The sequence below is a fragment of the Aphelocoma coerulescens genome, chromosome 2 (genome assembly GCF_041296385.1).
Source record: "Aphelocoma coerulescens isolate FSJ_1873_10779 chromosome 2, UR_Acoe_1.0, whole genome shotgun sequence".
Lineage (NCBI taxonomy): Eukaryota > Metazoa > Chordata > Aves > Passeriformes > Corvidae > Aphelocoma > Aphelocoma coerulescens.
In genome coordinates, this window is record NC_091015.1 from 97,838,861 (window position 1) to 97,863,626 (window position 24,766).

General features: G+C 38.4%; 1 protein-coding gene across 2 annotated transcripts; it reads left to right on the top strand.

Annotated features, from left to right (window-relative positions):
* The first annotated feature begins 867 nt into the window (after positions 1–867).
* On the top strand, positions 868–24,023 carry VSTM2A (V-set and transmembrane domain containing 2A). Of its 2 annotated transcripts, none has more exons than XM_069005911.1 (5): positions 868–946; positions 3,222–3,388; positions 4,317–4,367; positions 7,718–8,054; positions 23,573–24,023. In XM_069005911.1, exons 1-5 carry the CDS (start codon positions 868–870, stop codon positions 23,659–23,661), a joined length of 723 nt encoding a protein of 240 aa, XP_068862012.1. In that variant the 3' UTR covers positions 23,662–24,023. The 2 variants fall into 2 exon arrangements, with proteins under 2 accessions (XP_068862012.1, XP_068862014.1); XM_069005913.1 differs by lacking the exon at positions 23,573–24,023 and adding an exon at positions 23,451–23,527.
* The last annotated feature ends 743 nt before the right edge of the window (positions 24,024–24,766 follow it).

Sequence of the window (24,766 nt, forward strand, 5' to 3'; positions counted from 1 at the left end):
AGGGAAAGAAAAAGGAGAAAACAGAAACAGCTTAACTCACCAAAAATCAAACCACTGCATTGCCCTCTTAACCACTGAGTGTTTTGGGATGTAAGATTGAAGATTACATCGATGCAATAAAAGCTCCTTGCTCTGTCATAAGCTGTACACTATTCAAAAAAAAAAAAAAAAAAAAAAAAAAAAAATCCCCAAAATACCCAAAGAAACAAAAAAAAACCCCAAAACAAAAAAGCACACCAAAAACCCTGCAGATTTACCCCAGCATCAGAACCAGTAGAAGTTAGAACAGGTAGAGGGTGTAGAGTATGGGGAGGGAGAGGGAAGGGTTAAAGGCATTATTGCAGCCATTAGAAGGAAAAGTTGAAGCAATACAAGCACAGTAGACTTCTCTTCTTCCCCCCTCCCCCCCTCCTTTTCTTTCCCCTACTCCTCTCTTCCCAAGCTGGATCAGTGAGTAGGGAGGGCAGTCATCACGCCATCCTAAGCAGCAAGAGCTGACGTTGGACGAAGCTGCCAGGTAGCTGAAAAAAGGCACAGAAGGCAGCTGATACCCACTTTTCAACGGTTTGTGTTTTTTTTTAGTCTGTATCTGGACTTCAAGCAACACAGCGCCTGAGACAGCTCATCTGAACCACACTGTATTGCAATACTCGCTCTTCTCAAAGAAAAAGACTCCACTGAGCAGCAGAATGCTGCCAGTGTCGCAGCTAGGGCTACAATACAGAGCCTTTTTGTAACATTGCAAATTTCTTTTTGTTCATATATTTGAAATACATACATACACTTATATATCAGTTCTTTCTCTTTTGAGGGCACCTTTGGCTTTTTTTTTTTTTTTTTACCCTGATGTGACTTCTTCATCTTGGAATGATGGGGATCTTTCTAGCTTATATTGGATTCATTTTCTTTTCAGTTATGTATATTCAACAAGGACTTTCTACCCAAGGTAAGATCACTTATTGTCAAATACGAGTGTGTGGTTTGCTATGCTAAAACAGACTGAGTACAGAATTGGGGTGGGGAGGGGGGGCAGGAAAGGAAAAAAGGGGAGAAGAAGGAAAACAACCAAAATGTGTGAGAGATGAGGACACCGAGCATCAGGTTTACACTTGGTTTGTACAGACAAAATTGTCTGTAAATAGGAAAAGAAGTGAGAAGTTTCCCCAAAGTAGAAATATAACAGGCTTGCTTTACTTGAATGCAAAGAGGGGAATAACAGGCACCTTGCAGAAGAGTGAAGGGGTGCTGGGGAATGGACATGCATGTGTTTGGGTTGTGCATGTTGTTATATAGGCATGTTTGCATACAATAAGCACCTACCTGTGCATGCATAATTATTGCATTCAGACCAAGTACCGGCTGGCTAAACCTACTGCTTCTCTTAAAATATTGCAGTCTCCTTCCGTGCTGCGTTCCCCTTCCTCTCATTATCCTGCAGTCTTCAGTCAGACCTTCATTCCTATTTCATGACTATGTGCATTTCTACCACTCTCCCTCCACCAAAAAAAAAAAAAAAAAGGGGGGGGGAGAAAAAACCAAAATCGACTTCTTTGAATACCTCCCCCCACCCCCGCCGCCTTCCTCCCTCCCTCTCCGCCGAAAGGCGCGCCTTGCATTTCAAGCAGCCCCGGCGCTGCAGGAGCCGGCTGTTTGGGACCCCGCGGCTGCGGCGCCGCCGTCAGCACCACGGACAGATCGCGCCGGGCCACCCCCGCGCCGCTGCCCATCCTGGTCCTGCGCCGGCTGCCCCCTCCCACCGCCCCCTGCCCGCTGCTCCCTGTTCGCCCTCCCCTTCCCGCAGCTCCCCGCGGCTCTGCGCTTGGCGGTGCCACCGGGGGGAATGCCGGCACTATTCCCCTCCGTGTCCCCACGCCGCTCACGCGTACTGACCAGGAGGGCAGAGGTGGAACAAACCAAAAAAAAAAAAAACAAAAAACAAAACAAACTTACTAGCCCCGAACACACACAAAAATGCACGGTCCTTTTGCCAGTTTAACTCGGTGACTAGCAATCGCTGGCTGGTGGGGGTGGGGGTCAGAAAAAGGGGCACCGTGGAATATAAAGCTAGCAGCTTTGAAAGTATTTGTTGCCAGGCACAAATGTAAGGGGAAAGAGAAGTAACACTGCTTACCAAATTATCCCAACAATTCCAGGCTGGCTAGGAAGACTGGATAAACAGAGGGGAAGAGGGGAGGAGACAATAAGCAATATTTCTTTCTCATCACATTTCCTTCACATAATAATATGCTCTAGTCAATCTCTAACAATTCATAACAGAAAGCGACATTGCAGAGTCTTTCCATATTTTCCTCTTCTTGAAACATGGCATTTATTTATTAGATTGTTTGTCTGCAGTCCCCCTCACTTGACTATCATGATTCATTACGTTGCACAATTTTCAAGTTATAAGAAAGGATGAGAAGGAAGTAAAGACTGAAAGAATTACTGATGTCTTGGACTATGCCTATCAGCATAAGCTTTTATACCTAGCAGTGGTAAACTGAAATGGGTAGATCCTGTTAGTTGAAGGACTGAGATACAAATATGAAGGTTGGTTCTAGAAAGTGTCTTCTGGGACTGAGAAACAGAAGGTGAATTGATTTTTGGTCTGATTATGCAAGAAGAGGTTCTGAGAATCTGAGTAAGGAACTCAGGTAAAGCCTTTGAAAAGGACATTTGACAAGTGATTGTAACACTCACTCAGAAGAGTGCCCAGAGGTGCCTGTGCCAACAGCTGCTTCGGCTGGCTGTGCAACGTTTAACAATTTACAGGAATACAGCTCAGCCCTACATACTACAATAAATCAGTCCGATTTTTTTCCTCTCCTAAATTGGTCTTGTACAAAATCCCTCAGTGAGTCTGGTGAAATACTGCATTCTGCCCAAGGGTATTCGGACCTAATTATGTGAAACTTCACTAGCTCATGGGAGCAAGCAGGGGGATCTATAGCATTTCCCATGAGCAGAACTGAGAGTGTAAAGAGCGTGGATTTGTGCATAAGGGAGGAAAAACATACCTGGGTGTGAGAATACCCAGGGGAGATAATGTGTGGGAAACTCGGGGAGAAAAAAAAATTGAAAAGAGGGGGAATAAGAAAAGAAAACAGAATTTAAGAAGGGGGTGGGGGAGAGGAAAGAATAAAAAAGGCAACACAAGAAGCAGACCATAAACGATCAGTAGGTAGCAGGAGATCCCAATATGTTATGCATTTGTTTTACAGCAAAATTCACAGAGTTTCCCCGAAATGTCACGGCCACTGAAGGGCAGAACGTGGAGATGTCCTGTGCTTTCCAAAGTGGCTCTACTTCGGTGTACCTTGAGATCCAGTGGTGGTTTCTGCGGGCGGCTGAGGACCAAGAGGCTGGAGCTGAGGTGACAGGCACTCAGGTACTGATCCTCTGCCATTGGGTCCTAAAACCATCTGGAGAATGCTACAGAAAGGATGGAGAGGAAAGGGGAGAAGGAGAGAAGGGGAGACCAGAGGAAAGGAGCTGAGAGAGGTTCTGTACCTCCCCAGGAACTTAATTTTGACTATGAAATAACAGAACAGGAACCTGCAGAGGAAAATGCCCATCTCAGGGGTTGGTGCCTTTGGTGCTGTCACTTCCATGATGCAGCTAGGGCTGTTCATAAAACCACAACGGTTTTCCAAAGTCTATTCCTCCCCACACTTTTCTTTTTATTATTATTATTTTTCCCTACTTCATTTTCCCTTGGAAAGCAGCTGTTCAAAGATTGCTCCTTGTGGGAATTTTGTATTTCCCAAGAGGCAAGATCCTACACGTGCCTCCCAATTTCCAGCTAGCTCAGTCGAGTTGGCAGTCCTAACTCCGTACGCAGCTGCCACAGGAGGGCACACGCTTGGAGTGGGCGGGGGAGGCAGGGGGGAACCAATGCCCCTAAAGAAGTAAAAAACCAAAATCAGTCAACAGCGTGATTACATCCTTCTGAGCGGGTCAGGAGGGGCCACTCACACTGCCATCCGGGGACGCTCCTTCCTGTGGCCGCAGTCACCTCTTCACCGGGCTCGGCATTCAGCCGCTCCCAAGAGACGCCCAAGAGAGGCGGGAGGGTGGCGGGTCCGCTGGTGCGGGTCCGCTGGTCCGTGCCCCTCGGGCGCCCTTGCTGGCTGTTCCTGGCTGTTCCCGGCTGTCCCCGGCTGTTCCCGGCTGTCCCCGGCTGTTCCCGGCTGTCCCCGGCGCGGCCCGCAGGTGGCAGGCGCGGCGCGCCGCTCCACGGGCTCGGCGGCGGGGCGGGAGGGGGCGCGGAGTGGGGCGCGGGGCAGAGACCCACGGCGGCGCTCCTTTCCCTGCAGGTGGAGCTCCTGCCCGAGCGGGACCTGGACAGCGATGGCACGAAGATCAGCGTAAGTGTCGCCGCAGGGCGCGGGCAGCCCCCGCCGGCCTGGGGTTCCTTCCCCCGTCAGGGCCCACCCAGCCTCGGATCGCCGAGTCCGTTCCTGCCCCTCATCCTCTCCCCACCCGCACGGCAGACTGCGGGAAGCTGGCATCCCGCAGCTCAGTGGTTGGACTCGGGGATCTTAGAGGTCTTTTCCAACCTAAATAGTTGATTCTATAAATCTGTTACTACTTCTTTGACACCCCTGTCAGAGGGAGTCAGGACAGCCTTGCCACACGCAGCCCCCCACACCCCTGGACATGGAGGCATCGACCGGCGTGGCCGAGGCAAAGACCATTGGCACACCCTGTTTGTATCCTGTGAAGAATTCAGTCTGCACCCATCCTTGTATTTCGTGTGTTCAGTTACTCTGGGTAACTGCTGAGTCTACCTTAGCACTCCAAAGTTGATTTTAAGGCTGAATTTTGTCCATGAAGCTGCACTTTCCTTTAGCGATGTGTGCAACTGCTTAAATGGGTGTTGTCTCAGGTCCATACCCGCAGGCAGAAGAAAAGCTCAGAAAGGCTTTGGACAAAACCTCCCCATTGGGAGTAATCTCAAATCCTGGCCGCTGAGACTCTGTTTTACAAAAGGGAGATTCTGACATCGGAGTTACCAATCTGCTGCTTGGAGATTAAACCAGGATCTTAACAGAATTATAAGCAGCATTGCTCCATTCCCCCTCCAGTTGTTCCCTGCAGGGAAAGGATGCCTTCCACAGCAGCCCCATGTCCTGAGTCAGGGACAGCCAGAAGGCTGCTTCTGACCTCAGAAAGCTCAGACCCTCCTCCCTCAGAATCCCAAGAAATGTCTGGTGGTGGGATGATGGTGTGGTGCTCACTGCAGTGGAAAGACACAGATACTTAGCAGATACTGCAGCATGAATATTCCCTTTGAGCCCAGAGGGGTTTTCCCTTTGCCTGGCACAATCGCTTTGGAAGTGATTTTTAGCTGCAGACACGGCTTTAAGTATCAGCAAAGCTTAAAACCAGCAACAAATAAAGGGGAATGATTTCTGACAAATCCTTTACTCTGCTGCTTTTTGATGCCTACAAATAACAAACCAAGTAATTGCATCAGGTCAAAGTGCAGCTAAGTATAGCTGAAGGGCATTTATGAATGAGAACTCATATACGCTGTGTTCAATACAATACATATTCTGGCCGTATTTATGTTTTCTGTGATACTTCTCACCATCGACTAGAAACTGTTTGTGTCATGGACCATATTTTCAGTTGCATTTGTAGACTATCTTAAAAATGAGGCTCACATGTGGTCCTTGGATACTATTCCACTAGACATAGGGCTAGCAGATAATTAATTCCTTATCAATACTGGCTCCTTTGGAATCCCTGTAGTAATCCATAAGAACTGAGACACAATATAGGTTGTAAAGCTTGTCTCATTTTTGAAGTTACAAATCTCTTTCATTATGTATAGTAATAATAGATTATGGGGTATTTATAGTGTTCCTGTAAGCTTGCATAAAACACTTATTTTATATTTGTAATTTAAAAAGTCAACGTTATGTAGATGTATAAATCTACTTTTTACAAACGTAGCCTTTTTTTTTTAAAGCATACACAGCTCCATTAGTACTACTGTAAATTATCATCAGGAAGAGAAAACTTTCAAGAGCATTTAGGAAATATATTCAAAAATGCTAAATGTGTGCTGAAATACACCATTTCTATCTGTTGTAAATGATAAACCAGCTCAAACTGAAAACATGCATCTGTGCTGACTGCAACAATTTCTAAATTTCAAATGCAAAAGTCAAAACAAATTCTGTTTTTCACCAGGGCTCTGCAACAGTGTTAACTTTGTGGCTTTTGCATAGGAGCAAATGAAGGCACAATATGATCTATGAATCCTCTTTCTGTTCATATGAATCTTCTTTAATCCTTTTGCTGAACATGAATTGTTCAGTAGAGATCTATTATTATTATTGAATTTGATTTAAATAACTATCCAGCACTTTCTGTGCAATTAATGTTGCATACATTATGCCTGTAAGTATGTAATCCATGCTTTCAACTCAGTTTGCCAAGTATAAATTCAGAGCTGGGTACAACACAGCAGGCTATTAAGTCCATCCAGTATCTTAAAGCAATGACATATTCCCAAGTATTGCTCTTCAATTTATCAAGAAGGCAGAAGAGGTGCCTTGCCAACACTGGTGACTACAGCAGGCCAAGCTATCAGAAGTAACGTCGTACAATCCCCACTAACGTGTCTAGCTTCAATCTAACAGTTCTCTATTTTTGTGATCCACCATGTATTCATCATCTTGATGTCTCCTTATTGGCTGTCATTGATGACACAAAAGCAACCTTTGCATCCATGTTTATGTAACTTTGGAAGTAAACCAGGTTCAGAAGTTCTTCAAAGCTGAAGATTTATATCCCACTGAATACCTTTTAACTGGCTTCCTGTGAGGCAACAGATATTAATTCAGAGAGAAAGTAATAGAAAATTAATTAAATATAAATTCTCTAAAGTGATGAACATACAGAAAGGAATCTATGTTAACTTTTCCCAGTACTTCTTAATACCTATCACACATTTCTGAATGTATAATTTACTCGTGTATTTTAATTATATAAAATAAAAATATATTATGTTGCCCTCAGACATTAAAAATAATTAAAAATAAATCAGGAGCCTTATTTTAGCTGACAGCTCTTAAAACGATTCTAAATATGTGTTTCTATTAAGTACACAGATAAGCAAGACAAAACAAACAACCTGACACAGCACGTCTTGTTACCATTAACACAAAAAGATACCAAGAGTTTAGACACACTTGAAGGAGACAAACTGAATGTAAAATATACAGTTTCAATGTAATGAATAGTACCAGTTAATCTAATAAATAGTTATTAACATAGTTTAAATCTTGGCAAACATCTCCAGCAAAATTGTTAATGCAGTAGTTCAGAAACTGAATTATTCAGTAAAGCCCACTAACTGGAAAGGTTTAACCAATAAAGTGCACAGATACTAGGTTTACATAAGAAAGCTCATTAAGAATGTTCATGATCTTAAGCAATTAATTGGAATGCACATGGTAGTTTGGTTTTTTGTCTGAGGCTAATTAGATTTCAGAGCAAACCATCTAAGCAGATTTGGAAACAAGACGTCAGGCATCCTCATAGATACAATTAGCCATATTCATCCTTGATGTAACTTCCCTGCAGTAAGCACAATCACACCATTGAGTAATTGGGTTCTGTGTCCATAGAGTTTTCCCAAAGGAAGAAGAATTCATGACAACGTTCTTTCCTTTGTTCTTTTTTTTCCCTGGAAAATTTGCAGACAGTGAAAGTACAAGGGAATGATATCTCCCACAAGCTGCAGATTTCAAAAGTGAGGAAAAAGGATGAAGGCTTGTATGAGTGCAGGGTGACCGATGCCAACTATGGAGACCTTCAGGAATACAAGGCCCAGGCATTTCTCAAAGTCAATGCTAACAGCCACTCCCGGCGAATGCAAGCCTTTGAGGCCTCCCCAATGTGGTTGCAAGACATGAAACCTCGTAAAAACATCTCAGCAGCTGTCCCAAGTAGCATCCACAATTCTGCCAATCAGCGTGTGCGTACCACCTCCAGCCCCGAAGCAGCAGCCAAAATCCCCAAACAAAGTCCACAATCAGGTATGGTAAAGCATTTTGAGCTTTCATTTGATTGCTTACCAGCATGTAAAAGGAGGCTAAATCAACAAGGTAACCAGGAATTGTGACTAGGAAGAGTGTGATGCTCATTTATTCCTCCTTCTCTCTGGTTCTCTTCTTCGTGCTATCTCTTTACTTCCTAAAATCTGAAGAATAAATTTTTGAGCAGAAGAAGCAAAAATCCTTAAACTTCTGTATGTGGATTTTATCTCTGCTGGTTTTACCCACGTAAGGCTAGCTCTCAAATCAAAGCTTAGCTTTCCCTGTAGTGTGTGTGAAGAGACAGGGGCATGTCAGTGAATGACTCATCTCATTTTAAGATGTCTGTGCATGATAAATTAAATAAAACATCATCCAGATGTGGTCCTTCCCAAGTTATTTTGCACCAGTCACCTAACTCATATCTTCAACATTTGTTAAAATTAATCTACTTTTACTGTCAATTCTATTTTCATAAGGACCTTGACTTCTAAATCTTAGCAGACCTTAGACACACCAGATAGTTTCTCTCTTGTGTAGGCTTTAGAAAGACCATGGGTGTGTCAGAGAATGTGTGTTTATCATCTTCAGGTGCTTGATCATTGGCTTTGAATCAAGGGTTAAAATGGCAATGCCTCCATTGTCTGTCATGTAGAAATTAAAATTCTATGCATTTTATTGGGGGGGATTTTGTTCAGCACTGTATACATAACCTATAATCAATATCAGTCTTCATCTTCTCCATTGATACTGTAAAATTCACAGTTATGGAAAGGTACACAAATATACAGGAGGTGCAGTTCTATATGATGGCAAAAGAGGATGGACAGGATAAAAATTTGAGATGTTTTAAATGATTAAATATCCTCTGAAAAACAAACTGTGCAAGTTTAAGGGTTTCTGAGTTACTTCTATTTACACCAAGGGCCAATGTAAGGCACAAAATCACAACCACCTTAAAATAAGTAAGGGAAGCTAATTAGCTTTGATGCATCATTTTTCTGCTAGTGTGTTATTAAATCAAAAACTGTGACTACAACAAGTTTATCATAGCACACCTATTGTGAAATAGGCAAGAAGGTTAGAAAGACTTTTTTATAAGGAAAATACATTTCCTTACTGATTGGAACAATATGATTATCCATAAAAAAATTCTTATTGCTGTTAAAATGTTGGTGCATCTACTATCATTATTTTGCCTTCTGTATACACTTTTTAATATTTATGTAAAAGTTACATTCAGTTTTTTTTCCCTGAAATTGAGCCACTTTCATTTTTAAGCTCTTCCGAAAAATGTCTAAGCTGTTAGAAGAAAAGAAATATTTCACTTGATTTAAAACCACCATTCCACCATGGCTTTCCTTTCAGATAAATGCATATACTTCTTATTTTCCATTGGACTCATACATTTCAAAGCAGCAGATTTTTTCATAAAGTGAAAATTCTGTGGTTTTTTCCATCCTATGTGAAATTTATTAAAATAGTCAGAGGTTTATGAAATATGTAGCAACAGACTATACTGCATTGCGGCCAAAGTGTGCACAAAACAGCTAATCCACTAAATCATTTTGGATATATAATTGACTTTATAGTATTGTTTATGTCTTTAGTCCAAGCAATGTCTTGACTGATGATTACTGGGTATTTGTTACTTGAGAGCTTGTAGGTTATTACAGAGAAAGGTCCCTGTTAAAAAAAAAAAAAAAAGAAAAAAAAGAAAAATGAATCTTTAATTTTTTACTTGAGCAAAGATTAATTCAGATCAAGTACAGACAATCCCAATCCTGAATAATTATAAATTGAACAGATAAAATGTAGGTTAGTTTATTAGTTCATTTTTTTATGACAAAGCACAGACAAATGCTGCATTCATCAGAGGTGTAGCTTATCTAGTGAAGAAATAAAAGTATACCAGGAATCACACTTAATGCTTAATTTCAATTTAATGGTTACTTGCTACAGGAATTATTGGTGATATTTTTGACATCAGTTATTTTAAACATATCAGATATTTTAAACATCAGTTAAGCTGTTGAGATCCAAGATTTTCTTTCTTTACTTGAGAATATGTTGGCCTGACTCTTCCAGCTATAGTGAGATTCAGATTTTCATTCCATTTTACAGTTGTTCTACAGTAATAGAAATATTCACAGGAGGACAAGTGGGGAGTTTTAGCTTTACCTAACTTAGAGGAGCAATATCAGCTGAGGGAGGGGAGATGTTGGTTCTGAGACCTCAAAGAAAGCAGAAATGAGGTGTCACAGACATTAATAGTGTACCTTTTTATGACACAGAATCAACACATCCTCCTTACTTTATCAAATGAGAAAGTCTTCCCCTCTTTAACAACGTGCTAGCCATATTTATGCATGCACAAGACTGCTGTGTGATTACATTATATGTAAGCAATGTATCCAACCAGCCTAGAACATAGAAACGTGTTTGAATACAAATGTATCATGATTAAGTACTATTTTTACTTGAAGGAGGTACAGGTTGTGATGTTTGTTCATGTTGAGTAAAACATTGACTGCAGCAATGCTGCTTGAAGAGAAAAGTACTATTAACCATAGGTAATTGTATTAAATATTCTCTAGTATTAGAGAGCTGGTATGTGGTTGTTGGTGATCTTTACTGCCATGCTCACAGATTATTGTGAAATACATCTACAACAACGGGAAACATGACACTGTGAAATTATTGGGAAATCTGTATTCAGCTACTGCTGAAGAACTCAGCTACTAATATATGAAAAATGGATTCTGATTATATAAATATTTTTACCCAGATTTTATTTTTAAAAGGTAGATAGCATTCTACTTGGCTCCTTCTATCCTGGAGTACACTGCAGAATTTCTTTTATTTCTTGACAATAGATATTTACTGTGTAGCTCTATAAAAGCAGTTTACAGTCACTACCGTTCTAAAACATCAGCACTTCCCAGCTGAATAGATATTTCTGCTATTCTCCTACTTTGCTCAAAAGTACTAATATCTGTGATAACTATCAGGGAGTTATATAGCCATGGCTGAAAAATTAAAGGGCTATGAGGTCCATTTACTATTTTGCACTGCTCTGAAAAATATTATGTGAGTGTAAAAAAAAAAAAAAATGTATTACTGTAAGCAAAATGGAGATTCAATATAGGAAGAAATAGCTAATGAGAACATCTCCCACAGAGAATCTTCATAAAATGTACTAAGAAGCACTAAATGACTACCCCAAAGTCAAAAAAGTCAGGACAGCAGAAGTCAAAGCCAACACAGCTTGACCCTTTCATTTCATAATTATGGGCTGCAGCAAATGAGGTAACCCATCACAGCTTAAAGGGAATCTAAGTAATTTGACAGAGTAATCTGCATATATCCTGAAAATGTCCTATGTAGGTGGAGTGACAGACATTTTTTTTTCCTGCATAATTCATAACAACTCTAGTCCAAAGGTAAAAGCACAGAGTTATGACAAAGCTTTGTAATTCTAAGGAATGCTTCAATTAAATGGGGTCCAAGAACAAAAATGAATTCAGGTGAAAGGAAGCCAAATAATCTCCAAGCTGCAGCAAATGTCATTGTTTCATGGATACAAATCTAAACTCTACTGTCTGCATTCAAATCACTCAACATTTATAGCAACAAAACCAGCTGAAGCATTTGTTGCACTGAGAATGACTATATCCCCCAAACTCCTCCTGTTCTGCCAATGCTCTGTTAAAGCACTCAAAGCCATTAGTTGCTTTTCAGACTCAAGAAGATCAGTCTCAGAGAATTACAAATGAAGAAGTGACAATTAGGTCAATTTTCTCACTGCTTATATACAGACTCTGCACATTTCTAGCAACTTTTCATTCTTTCATGAAGTAACAGATCCATCTATTAAGCAATATACATGCCAGAAATTCCTATGATGATGGCAGAGTTCCAGAGAGTGACTTGAAAAGGAGCTCGAAGGTGAAGGTGGTACTTATGTGGGCCCAATAACCTGGATTCTTGGCATCATAAATCACACTGAGAAGCTGATCACCAGGCATGAATGCAAAAAAAGAGGATGAAAACTTTTTTCTTCAGTCTGTTGATACTGATAAACTGAGGACATTACCCCTGTCTCCATTTTTATCTAGAGAATCTAGGAATCTTTTACCATCAACCTATTTTAAACACAAATTTTATGTCCAGTTTGGAATCTTTTAGGATATAAACCAGCTTCTGTGTTGGGTTTTTAAATTCTTTTTAATTTATGTTCCATCTCCTCTTAAAGCAATTGAACAAAATGTCTGCTCTAGCCTCCACTAAGGTGACAGCCACCATTAGTGCTTTCTTCACTAAGAGAATCTTTGGCTTTCATAGTTGCTGTTTTAGAAACTGAGTACCCATAATGTCGGGAGGCACCAACCATTACTTTGATTGTGGCATAGCAATAAGTCAGGTTTCTGTTTCCTTTGGACTTCTTGAAAGCAAAAGCCAAGCGACCATTTTGTTCTTCTTGTTCTGAACCTTATTCTGCTGTTCTCAGGAATACTTGCAAAAATTGCAATCTCTGCCTTTACTTGAAATTGACACTTTTATTCCCTCTTCATGAAAAGATGCTGCTCTACTTTTTTAGCTTCTCAAAATAATGTAATCAATTCAAACCATGTTAGTTGATGTAGCCCTAATAACTAGTTAGTTCCTGACCTTGATACTGTAAACATCTTCTGAGAAGTGTCAATATGTTCCAAATAAATTCATTGACAAAGCAAGGTCTTTACAGCAGCTAACCCCCCACCCTTTTGTTTTTTAAGGCCAGGATTTCCAGTGCAGAATCAACTCACTAATGCCTTACGTTTCTTTTAAAAACCGCAGATCTTAATTTCTTGTATGTGCATATTTATTGATAGAACAAAATGCATATGAGTACTTAAACTCCTGTTCCTAGTGCTTAGTTCACCTAGACCCAGAACAGCTTCACTGAAACTCATATTTCTATAAAAATGATGGTGTTTGGATGCTGCATTAATTATTTGTCTCTTATGAAGCTAGTCAAGAAACAGTGAGAACAGACACAGCTGAAACTAAATGTACAAAGTCTAAGAAAATAATTTTGCCCTTTACCCATTTACATTGTAATTTATATAATGGACATGTGAACCGAGATCTTTCCTATTCTTTTTGTAACATTACTGGTGTGTTTCACTGTCTGTCTTTGCTACATATGCACTTAATCATATGTCTTCCTTTCTTTTAGCTGCTTAAAAGTAAACCTTTCAGACTAACCTCACCTTTAGAACAAAATTCACATGCAAAGATCTGGTAGGAGACCACTCAAGAGTTCCCTGAGTAGCAGAATCACAGTAGTTCTGTTCTACATGCCTGATACAAATTTCTTTGGTAAATAACCACTAGAAAGATTGCAGGTGGGACACACATTCAGTAAACAAAGAGAAGAAAATAAAGGAAGAAGAGAAAAAAAAAAAAAGGGTGGGGAAAAGATGTGTATGATTTGTTTGTCAGCTCACTCAAATTGCTTTCCATTGCTTCACAATCAGACAGATTGCACTTGCATCTGTGAATTCTGTGAATTCCGTGAATTCTGTGAATTCTGGTCATCAGAGATTGCAGCATGTGTGACAGGGTCTGCTCTTGAAATAACTGATGGGATTTCCTTGCCTCAGAATACAACCCATTTGTTACTTGACAGATATACAGCAAAGCAGAGGATATTTTCACTTTTTTCTGATGAGAAGCAGAAAGTTTCCCATCTATGGTGCCCTGCTTCATTATGAAAATCCTTTGCATCACAAAAAATGAAAAAGAATGGGTGCAATTATCTTCTGGCTGGAACGGATACAACTCCGCTGAAGTCTAAAGGATGTAATTCATCTAAAATAGCAAAAAAATTGGCTAAAGGATGAGGATGAAGAGGAATTCTCTTCTACTCATAATGTGAGAGTGAATTATAAGAAGAATTGAAGCTTTGCCCTGCTTGTGCCACCTGAAGAACTTTAGGACAGTGAAGGTTTCTGGGAACTGAAGGAAGGGAAGGAAAACACCTGAAAACTGCTCTTTTCAGCTCACAGATTCAGGGGAAAGGGCATTCTTGATGGTGGGTTTTGTTGGTCCATTTTTTTCTATGGGGTTCTTCTTTAACTCTGATCAACTTTTTTCTAGTGTTTCTCTTTGAAACCTTAGCCTAGACTAGCTAGAAAGCTCAACAATTTCAGTATCTTCTTATTTTCTGGAGATGGATTTTATATTTGATTAGACAATTCAAAAGCTTCAAAGATATTCCAGAAACTGTTACTATCTTTACAGTAATAATCAATTAATCCTTCTTTGTTGATGATAAAGCTGGATGGTATTTGAAGAGCAACTAATGATCTTGCTGCCTGCCTTGAGAAAACTGCTTCAAACTCTGTTTTACCCTATCATAAGGAAGTTGCCACTGTACTTTTTGGCAGTGCAAATTGTTATCCTGTCTGTGTGTGGGTGTTCTAGTCAGATCCGCCTCACTGAAAAGTTTGTTCCCCCACCTACTCATGAATGCTACTATCTTGGAAAAAAACTGCCTAATTTTCTGTGAATAAAAATGTGAAAGTTAGTTGCACAGCTGCATTTGCAGTGCTTCAAACATTCAATCTGTATGTTCATCAACCAACAAAACCACAAAGAATAAATCTGGATGCTACTTCTGCTGCAGTTCCTATTTCTACTGCTGTTATTACCTCTGCTGCTCTTGTTTCCTGTGGCACTGACTGAGGATTTTGGCCACCAAATCACAGCCACAGGGCTATAAGGATTATAAAAATGACCTCAAGAAGACTGCAGAAGATGGTGTATCAATCTCCAGTTCATTCTGTGACACTGAAAGAAAGAGTTGAAAAGGCAAGATGTTTTGTCAAGGAGGAACAATAAATCAGTCATAAAGCCAGGAACTAGCTGTAGGTCTCACAGGGAGCTATAAATTCAGAGTGTGCAAGGCCCTTTAGTAGAATTATAATATTAGAAAATATGACTACATAGGTTTGTGCCTGTCTGAAAGACTGCCAAAATAACAGATCAGCTACCTATTTTATACTTTCCTGAAGTATTACCACACATTCAATATCTACTATTCAGTGACCCTCTTTTACCTGAAGAGGCTTTGAATATTGATTAATGATATTTCATGGTAATGACTGATCCCACATCTCAGATGTATTTGGCACAAATACTTAGAGCTTCATTCTTAAAATCCACCATTTTCAAACTAGTGTGCTGTGATTGTAGGGGTGATACCATATTGGTTTTTTATTTGCAGCACAGAAATAACAAGGGTGAAGTCTTTGGATTGTGAACACTGATTTAGCTCTTGCAGTTTAAAATGCTGCCACTAAAAGTATTTGTCTTTCTCCAATCAGAAGTTATTGCCCCAAATCTGGATGGCAGGAGGAAATAGATGTCTGCTGCTCAGCTTTCCCAGTTTACAGTGTCATGCCTCTATACTGTCATAAAGGCATTGATGACAGCTGATAAACTAAAACAGAGCTCTTAAATTGAGATAGATGAAGAGATAGCATGGGTTTGCTTGTATCACTCCTACTATTGGGGGTTTAATTTCCATAAGAGGGGGAGGCAGAGAGATGGAGGCAGGATCATTTAAACTGCTCCAGCTAAACCCATTAAGAACTTGTGAGTCATAGCTCTTAGACAGAGGCACCTTCTGTTAGTCAGAGGCATTGTTCTAGTCTCTATAACAACTGCACTATCCACCAGGCAAACAAAGGATCAGAGGAATGGTCCCTGCCTCAAAACTCTTACCATCTAGGAATCAGAAGAAAGCACACTCATCCAGTGGAAACTTAGCTGAATTCCATGAAAATAGGTCTTATATAAATGATATAAACAGAAGGAGACCAGGTTGACTGTATGTCAAACATGAGCCTAAGTGTCAGGTGTGACAAACGAGAAAAGGGATTGCATGTCACATATTGAAATATTTACAAAAAATGATAATTTTCATTCTGTCTGTGTTCTAATAACCCTCTTTGTATATATTTATCATGACAGTGCTGTTGAAGAAGATAGTGTAATATTAAGTATCACCCACCTAAATTTTCTTTACAATAGATGAAAGAATTAATGAGATGCAAAAAGGAAAGGGGAAAAAAAGACAAGTGCAATTCTCCTCTTCTTCAAATAAAACTCCTGCTCTTACTTCATGGTATCTTTCAAAAATTGCTCCATTACAGGTTATTTAAATGTAGCATATATCAAATATGCACACATTTATAGATACATTACAAAAGTGCTGTGCAATTTGTATTGGAATCATGCTTAATTACAACAGCACAAGCCAGTTACTAAAAAAAGAGTCAATTGAATCATTTTTGTTAACAGCCTAAATTCCACCTTCATTCAGTATAGGGTATAACCATATGAAAGCATAGGATGAAGATGAGTTACCACAGGAGAGTCAGAACAAACTGCATTCTTCTGCTTTAGAACAGCCATTTCATACAGATAAATACAAATGCACCAGTTTATATTTTTTCTGTCATGCCTTAAAAAAAGTCTAAGATATGTTATATCCATGGTTTTGAGAGATAGGGTGAAAGAGAAGGATGAGAGAGAAAGGTGCCCAGTAGTGATAAGAGCAGTTAAAAAACCTGCTTCCAGTTGTTCTGAAACAGTACCAATTATTGACTGCATTTGCTTGAGCTTGCACCCTCAGCTCTGAACTACTGCAATAGGCACTGCTTCCTGGACTGCTTCTCACACAAGTTTTATTTAAATAGCGAACACTGAAATTTCATAGACTATGTGCAAACACCTCTTTTAGCAACCATTTTTCCAATAAGCACTCTCTCACTGAAATAGAAACAGCTGAAGTCAATGCATTACTTATACATGTGAAGAGATTTTAAAACTTTGCAAGTTCAAACACCAGCTAAAGAAAGGAAGAGAATTAGGATATCTGCTACAAATGGCTGATGATTGGACATTTGTGACTGGGAGTCCCAGGTAGCCAGACTGTCATCCTCCTGAGAAAGTCAGGGAAGTTTGAGAAATGGGCTAAGTCAAGTATGCTATCTAGTTAATCTTTCTGAAAAGCTGTGTTCAAACTCAACACTCAGTTTTGGCTATTTTCATCAGAAAACTACAAACATCTATAAATGTAGATGAACTGCCCATTTTAATTATATGTTTAAGGATCTCTCACCTCCCTCCTGTCTGTTCAAGGGAAAAAGATGACAGGGTTGAATCATTTTGATGATCTCATTTTCATCTTTGAGAATGACATTAGAGATTATCTTAGCTTCTTCAGAGTGCATGATGGCCCAATTAGGAAGCCTGGCTCTACTCATGAGGTTAAAGAATGAGATATGAACAAGAGCACTTTTTAAAGAATTAAACATGGAATGATGAGTCTCAGATATGTTCTAGTAGAAAGACAAAAATGACAAGAATTAAATGTTTCTCTAGGTAGGAGTTAATGTCAGGAATGATGTAGAGAGTGATCTGAATGTAAAATCCCAGGTTTGCTCACACCAGTATACCCTTAATTCTACCTCTGTCCATCTTGGCATTGTGCAAATGCAGAGGTCGTTCAAAGTCCCACTCTTCTTCCTTTCTCCTTTCATACTGCTATCTGTTGTCCTCATGGTTTTAATATGGCTTGTTCTGGACCACTGCCTGAAGCCAAGTATCATTTTTCCTACGTGCTACCAGTACTTGAAGTCTCCTCTAGTTTTTTATCTTCCAAGTATTTCCATCTCAAGTTTGTATTAGAACATGGCTTGAGGTATAGCTAGCAGCAGGGTAAAGGCTGTGACCTGCCTTAACCCAGAAAGAGCTCTGGAAGTTATTATGGCTCATATTTCTGGAAGAATTCTCTCCTCTATTCATGGTTGGAAAGTTGTGACTTTTTTTGCCCCATGACAAGATTGAACACCTCTGGGTGCCTTACCTAGTAAAAGCTAAGGATTAGCCATCCATCTAGAATTCCATCTCTCTTTCTCATCTGCTCTTCTGGGCATCACTAAGAGAAAAGTAACAGACATCAGATGAACAGAGCTACATGCTGAATGCAAAGTCTAGGTAGACTTCAGGGAAATTCAGTACTTAACCTGTTCTAAATTTCTTCTGGTGTGTAAGATAAATTCATTTGCCCTCTGCAGTATGGGATGTGAAATCACACTATTTTAAGCTGATTACTGTACAGCCAATGGAGAAAGATGGAGTGAAAGCCTAGGCAAAAGGATCTTCATTGAAAATGAATGATACCTACTGCTCATCTTCATTCAGTCATTCAGTTCCCCAAAATCAAACACAGATGACTGAGCCCTAAAACACACTTGACAAGTTATTCCACCAAAGAGGGAAAGGGGGACCTTACATTTGTGGGTAAGAAAATTTCTTCCTGAATGTGGGTATATTTACCCCATCAGTATAAAAGAGATAACACAATTGTGATTTATGCAATTCAGAGGAATAAGAATGATAGCAGTTGGTAGGCCAGAGGGGAAGAATCTATTTATTGAAAAGCTGTGTGAGACATATTCAAATAAAACTTCAAATAAAATCAGCCATACTTGGTTTTACCTATTTTATGGACATAAAAACTGCAAATATCCTCCACGTAATCTTATGGTTAATTTATGTCCCCAGTAAAATTAGGCCAGGTATCATGTGAACTTTTACTTACTTTATATGGAAATAGTGCAAAATTATGATTTCATATGGGTTCAGCTGGGGTTCAGCTGGGGCTGACAAGAAGAATATTTCAAATCTAATAGTATAAAGCAAAGCTAAGTGTTACAAACCAGCAGACCAGGCACTTAAAGATGGAAAACCTCAGCACAAATTCCTGAAAAATGAAACTTCTAAGGTTTCAACACCTCTGTGATTTCAGAAATCAGTAGAAAAACCAAATTAACTCATATCCAGCACAGCCTAAATATATGTCTCTGAAATATGTATTGATATTTTGGCCTAATTTAATACATACAGAGAATCTGGGATGAACTTTTGTGTGACTGGCTGTATTTGACCCGTACTGGTCAGAACAAAACCAGGACTCTATTAAGGTATTAGTCTTTCCTGTGATCAGTGGGTTACTACCTAAAAGAAAATCAAGGATACCCTAAATAAACTTATATGTCTAGTAAAATACTAAAGAAATGCTGTTGAATTTTCATATTCATTCTGTTATTTGTATGAGAATACACTGTGCATTGTACACATAACTGTAAGGAGACAGTTTTCAGAGGCACTGACAGGTACTGAGGCTCAGAATGCTGGAAGCTATTACATCCCAGAGAAATCCTAAACCTTAGAAAGCACAAGGAATGCCAAACTTGCTAAACTTCAATTCTGGCAGGTATAAACTGTTTGAGACCCAGAGTGGTTTACCATGTAAGGTACTCTTAGAAACAGAAGATGCTAAAATTTTATTTCCTGAGGCAGCTGCTTAGTTTACAGTTCAGTGTTTCATCCAGCTGTGAAAAATAAACGGGCAAAGTTATTCAACCATCCCTGCTTGCATTCCCAAATCCCATGTATCAGACACAAATTTTGTCAATATCTTAGTGAAGGCAAGGGATCATAATCATTCAGGCATGCAATGTGTAACTACCTTTTTGACCAGTTGCATTTTACTAAGAATTTATAACTTCTGATGGCTTTATTTTATACTTAGATGCTCTATAAGTAATTTCATTAACAGAACATAATTGATGTTCAGCTGTGGGGCCCATACACTGTGAGACACGAAATACAAGCATTTGGGAGAGACTTTTTTTTTTTTAATTTTAAACACTAGGGTCATATTTATTTATCAGTATTTTTTTCTTTGTGTTCCTAACATTTAAGTAAACCATAAATTTGAATAAAACACAGTTTCAAACACTTTAATGGCATGAACAAATCTTTCATGCTGTTGCACAAAAACTTATCATCACATGCCTTTGGCAATACAGCATTTGTTTACAGGATAAGGCTAAGTATTTCAGGGACATTTGCCCTTTTGGATGTTTGTTAGTAGCAGGAAATGAAAGACTACTAATGGGGAGTTATATGACAACAGAAAAATTTAACTGGTTCCCAGTGTCTGACAGGTGAAACTGTGAGAATGTCTGACCCACACATCAAGAGGAGTTTAACTAATAATGTAGAAATAATATAAGCATACATTACACTACAGTTCTTCTTTTGAGTGACTGTCTTTGAGGATTACATAATTGCAGTCCAGATTTACCCAGTGTTGTTGACCTACAATAAAATTTCTTTTAGCTCTCATTATGTTAATTAGAAAATAATGCTTGAAATGGTGGGATAATAAGTAATCGATTTAGGAAATCCACAGCCAGATAGACAGGTTTTAACCTATATTGCTTTGCTCACAGTTCAGGTGACATTATTCAAGTCCTAGTCATAATGGTATACTAAAAACACATCTGTATGGAAAGTCTGAATTTGGATATGGTGGAATTCAGTCTCTGATTTATGCACCCTATGACTTCCAGATTCTAAGTCAAAATAGAAATTTATGAATAGTTTTTGTCTCTTATTTTTTTTCAAGATGAAAATCAAAATAATAAAATATGACCAAAATGAAAGAACAGAAATAGGAAAAAAAATCTGAAAATGCTGCTTTCAATTTTGCTATTTTCTTATTCTATCTTTGTAGCTTTCACTCTCCCAAAATCTAAACAAATACTAGGGTTCATGAAAGAAAAAATGCAGTTCTTTTTCACATGTCTCAAAAAGAAATATGAGCCCTGAGCATACTTAAACTTCAATTTCATTTCATAAAGCATCCCTGAAAAGATGAGAGCACACCTAATAGCCATATATGTCACTGTATATTCCAAGTCAATTGTATGTGGGCTGATATATTACCAAAAATTTATCTGTTTTGATTAGACAGCATTTTGGAAACTATTATACCAGATTAAGATTTACTAACCAGTTCCCAGAACCTTGCAGAGGACACTGTCTCTACAGTTTTTTCCTAAAATCCTGATAGCCTCTTTACATAGAAACTGAAATTGTTTTAGTTGTTATTTCCCCTAATTTTTTCTGATGTGTTCAGAATTGCTTTACCTTGCAGTAACTGCATGTACTCTAACCTAGATGCCCTGCAAGATAAACTATCTTGCTGTTTAGAGAAGAACATGCATGTAGAACATGTGAAGTGAATTGAAGGGAAGTCATGATTTATGCAGAAACTGAACATGATAAATACAAAGGTTCTGCTTATGCATTATATATTACCCCCTAATTTGGGAATCTGCAGATTTTCTTATTGAAAAAAGCAAAATGGAAACAAAAATCAGAGAATATTTGGTCTGCAAATACGGTGCTGCTTTTTCCACTGTGACATATTTTAAGTTAAACTTATTTTATGTCATACTTTTTTCTCTTCTGCACATTGCAGCTTTAAAATTCTCAAATTGTAACATCATTAATTGTTGTAAAAACTCTTTTAAAATACATTAATGAGATTCTTCCAAGTTGCATTATAGATATTTTGTGCAGATAAAATATATCTCCAAAGACTTCATTAGAGTTGTAGTGAGACATATTTCCTTGGTTCAATCAAAAAGAAAACCTTTTAAATGGAATAAAACAAGTGAAAATAATTCAATACAACAGGAAATGATCTAACACTAACAAAGATTTTAACTGTTTTGCTAACCTCATTAGGGAAGGAAAAGCCTTCATAAAAATCTGTTCAATGACAAATTTTACACAGAGAGAAAACAAAGTCATGCTACAGTAAAACCAAAACCAGAAATTGAACTCGGGTTCAAGGCTGTAAATACTATATGTGTGAGAACAATCCACAGGAAAAAGTTGCAGCAAATTTGCTTGTGTGTTTGCTTGTTTGCAATACTGAACAAGTGTCCTGAGAAGCACCCCAACATACAGCAGTGTAGTACAAGTAACATTATCGGATGGGCAAGAGAAAAGTAGGCTTCCCACTCCTGTCTTCTTTCAGTAGAAACTAAGCTCAGAGTTCCCTTGGACTTCTCTTGGAAAGATGTTAGTAATGTCTTTGAGACAAGTTTTCATGTAAAAGTTAATATTTGTTTAGCAACTCAGTTCACACATGTATAATTGAAATATCACTATTGCCTAGACAGTTTTGTGTATGTGACAGAGGACTAAGAGTGTTTTATGGCAGCCACTATATATGTAACATCTCACACCACATATTTACCACAGTAAGCAATGTTTATCTAGAATCTGAGATTTAGTTTAATCCCCATTTCAAGAGGGAAAAAAATTACTAAAGACAGGAACAGAAGTACTTCTTCCTGCATTTATAGTTGGCAGATACAGAGAATGGTGTTACATCTGAAAATTTTAAAAAACTAGCACTTGCCTGGAGTTCTTTTTTGCTTTCATTGTGTCTATTCTTTATGATAAGAAAAATGTGCTTTTAGGGGCTGCAATGAAATCCGTCATTCAGTTTAATATTAAGTTCTTTACAAAAATATCTTATGCATGATTAATAGATTTAAAAAAAAAAAAAACATTTATTACAAGTTCAGCATTATCATGGACTGCTTATAACACCATTGTTACCTTGTTATGGCTCTAACCATTGATAATATTTATACTTTTCAAATATACAACACAGATATAAACTTTATTAATCATGCATCAACCTGTTATAATCTGAACCTCTACTTATACTGCTACCAAATTACATTTACAGTTTTGACCTCAAATACTTAGTTTCAAATTCTGAATGTAATTCTAGATGATACAGGGAGTTATCAAGCACTGAGACTTGGCATGTAAGACATCTAAATACTCATGTCCTTGGTGTGTGAACATTTCAGTTTAATTAGTCTAGCCCCAAATGGTTTTATTCTGCTAGCATACTAAATATGAAGTCATGGGTTTAGAAATAATTATTTGGACTATTGTTTTAATAGCTTTTTAAAAAGAAAACAAAGTTTGGGAAAATACAAATTCTCAAAAATAAATAGTCCAAACCTTTTCACATTCTGTTTCCCCCTTGTAAATAGCACAGCCATTTGCCTGTATGTCTTCCAGTTTACAAGAAAACACTTTTTAGCCACCAGATGACTTTATTTTTTTAGCAGTCAATGATGTGATGCTGGAAATGATTTTGTAAAGAACACTTTGAGGTGGAAAGTGTTTGGCTTTGTTCCTCTTGTTTTATGGTTTCACTGGGTAATATTGTTTAAAAAGACAGACAAGAAAAAAAGCAAAGCAAAACAAAAAAACCTCCCTGGGACTGAAATACTTTGTATGTGTTGTTATTTGCAGTGCATGCCAAGACATTCATGGGCACCAGAGCCAACCTGGCGAGCTAATTAAATAAATAAATGTATATGTTTAAAACAGCCTTATAAGGAGCATTGGAAATCTGCAAGATGAGCGAATATCTTATAACTTCTTCCGCAGGTGCGAGGATAGCTACAAGCCATGGACTTTCTGTCCTGCTTCTTGTTTGTGGCTTTGTGAAGGGTGCTTTGCTTTAATCTAAAAGTGCTGACTTTTTCCAATATCACTTTCTCTTCTTAAAGCAAAGAGCAAATCGCCTGTAAAATCCACGGAGCGGACAGCAAAGTTGACCCTAACCTCCAACCACCACTCTGCACCCAATGTACTCTAAATCTCTACACAAGGAGCACCTTCTTCAGGAAGTACAAACAAAATTACTAAATAAATAAATAAAATAAAATAAAATAAATATTATAAAAAAGAAGAGGATACCACATGTTTTCTTGATATATTTTATTTTCTTTGGCGTATCACTGATATTTTATTTGAAGAGAACTGGTGTGATGTAATCAAACGTTTTGTAACAGCAAGACCTAGTTTCCTTTTCTTTCGGCAAGGAGAAGCCTCATCCTTGACTTCTCAGGGGTTGGCCTGCGAGTCCTCACTATTACAGAATTAACCATGGATGACATTTGGTTTCCTACGCTGAAAGAACCGTTCCAGCCTGGAAGCAAAAAGAGGCCAAATAATGAAACAAACCATAATGATTTAACATAAATAAAATAACACAAACTTCATGAAAAAGCCCTTTTTTTTTCTCTTTTTTTTCCCTTTTTTTTGCATGAGGAATAGGGAGGAGAAAATATATTCTACAAAGCAGCTCAGCAGACTAGGGGATGTTGTTTCTGAAAAACATATGAGGATATTTTTCTTTTGAGATTTTTTTTTTGCTTTTTTCTTTTTAATATATTATTCTTTTTCTCTGTGAGGTTTTTTTCCTGTCTTTCTGTTTGCTTCTTGTTCAATGGTGGCAAGTACCAACTTAGGCCAACCCCTGATAACTGTGTGGAGGTTTATATATATACATCCTTTTTTTTTTGTGCGTGCGTTCTATATTTCAGTGTGTTTTCTCTAATTTTGCAATTCCTGTATATGCAAAACTACTTAAATTCTGTAAATTGCTTACAGTCTGTGTGATATAACTTCAGAGTAGACATACTTTGGTCCTCATGCAAGCAGTTTTTAATATTATCTATATGTCGTGCCACCAAGAAACAGCTTTATTTTCTTTTTTGACAAAACATCACTTTTTAGTTTGTAATTCAGTAATGTGTGGATTTTGTAATGCATATTTTCACTTTGACTGGTTTGACCCCCTTCAGCCCTCCGTTTACTCTGTAAATGCACATTAAAATTTGTTATGGTCTCTAGACAATGAATTATTTTAGTTTGTATGTTGTGTTGAAGTTCATGATGCTGAAAGCTCTTTGAACTTG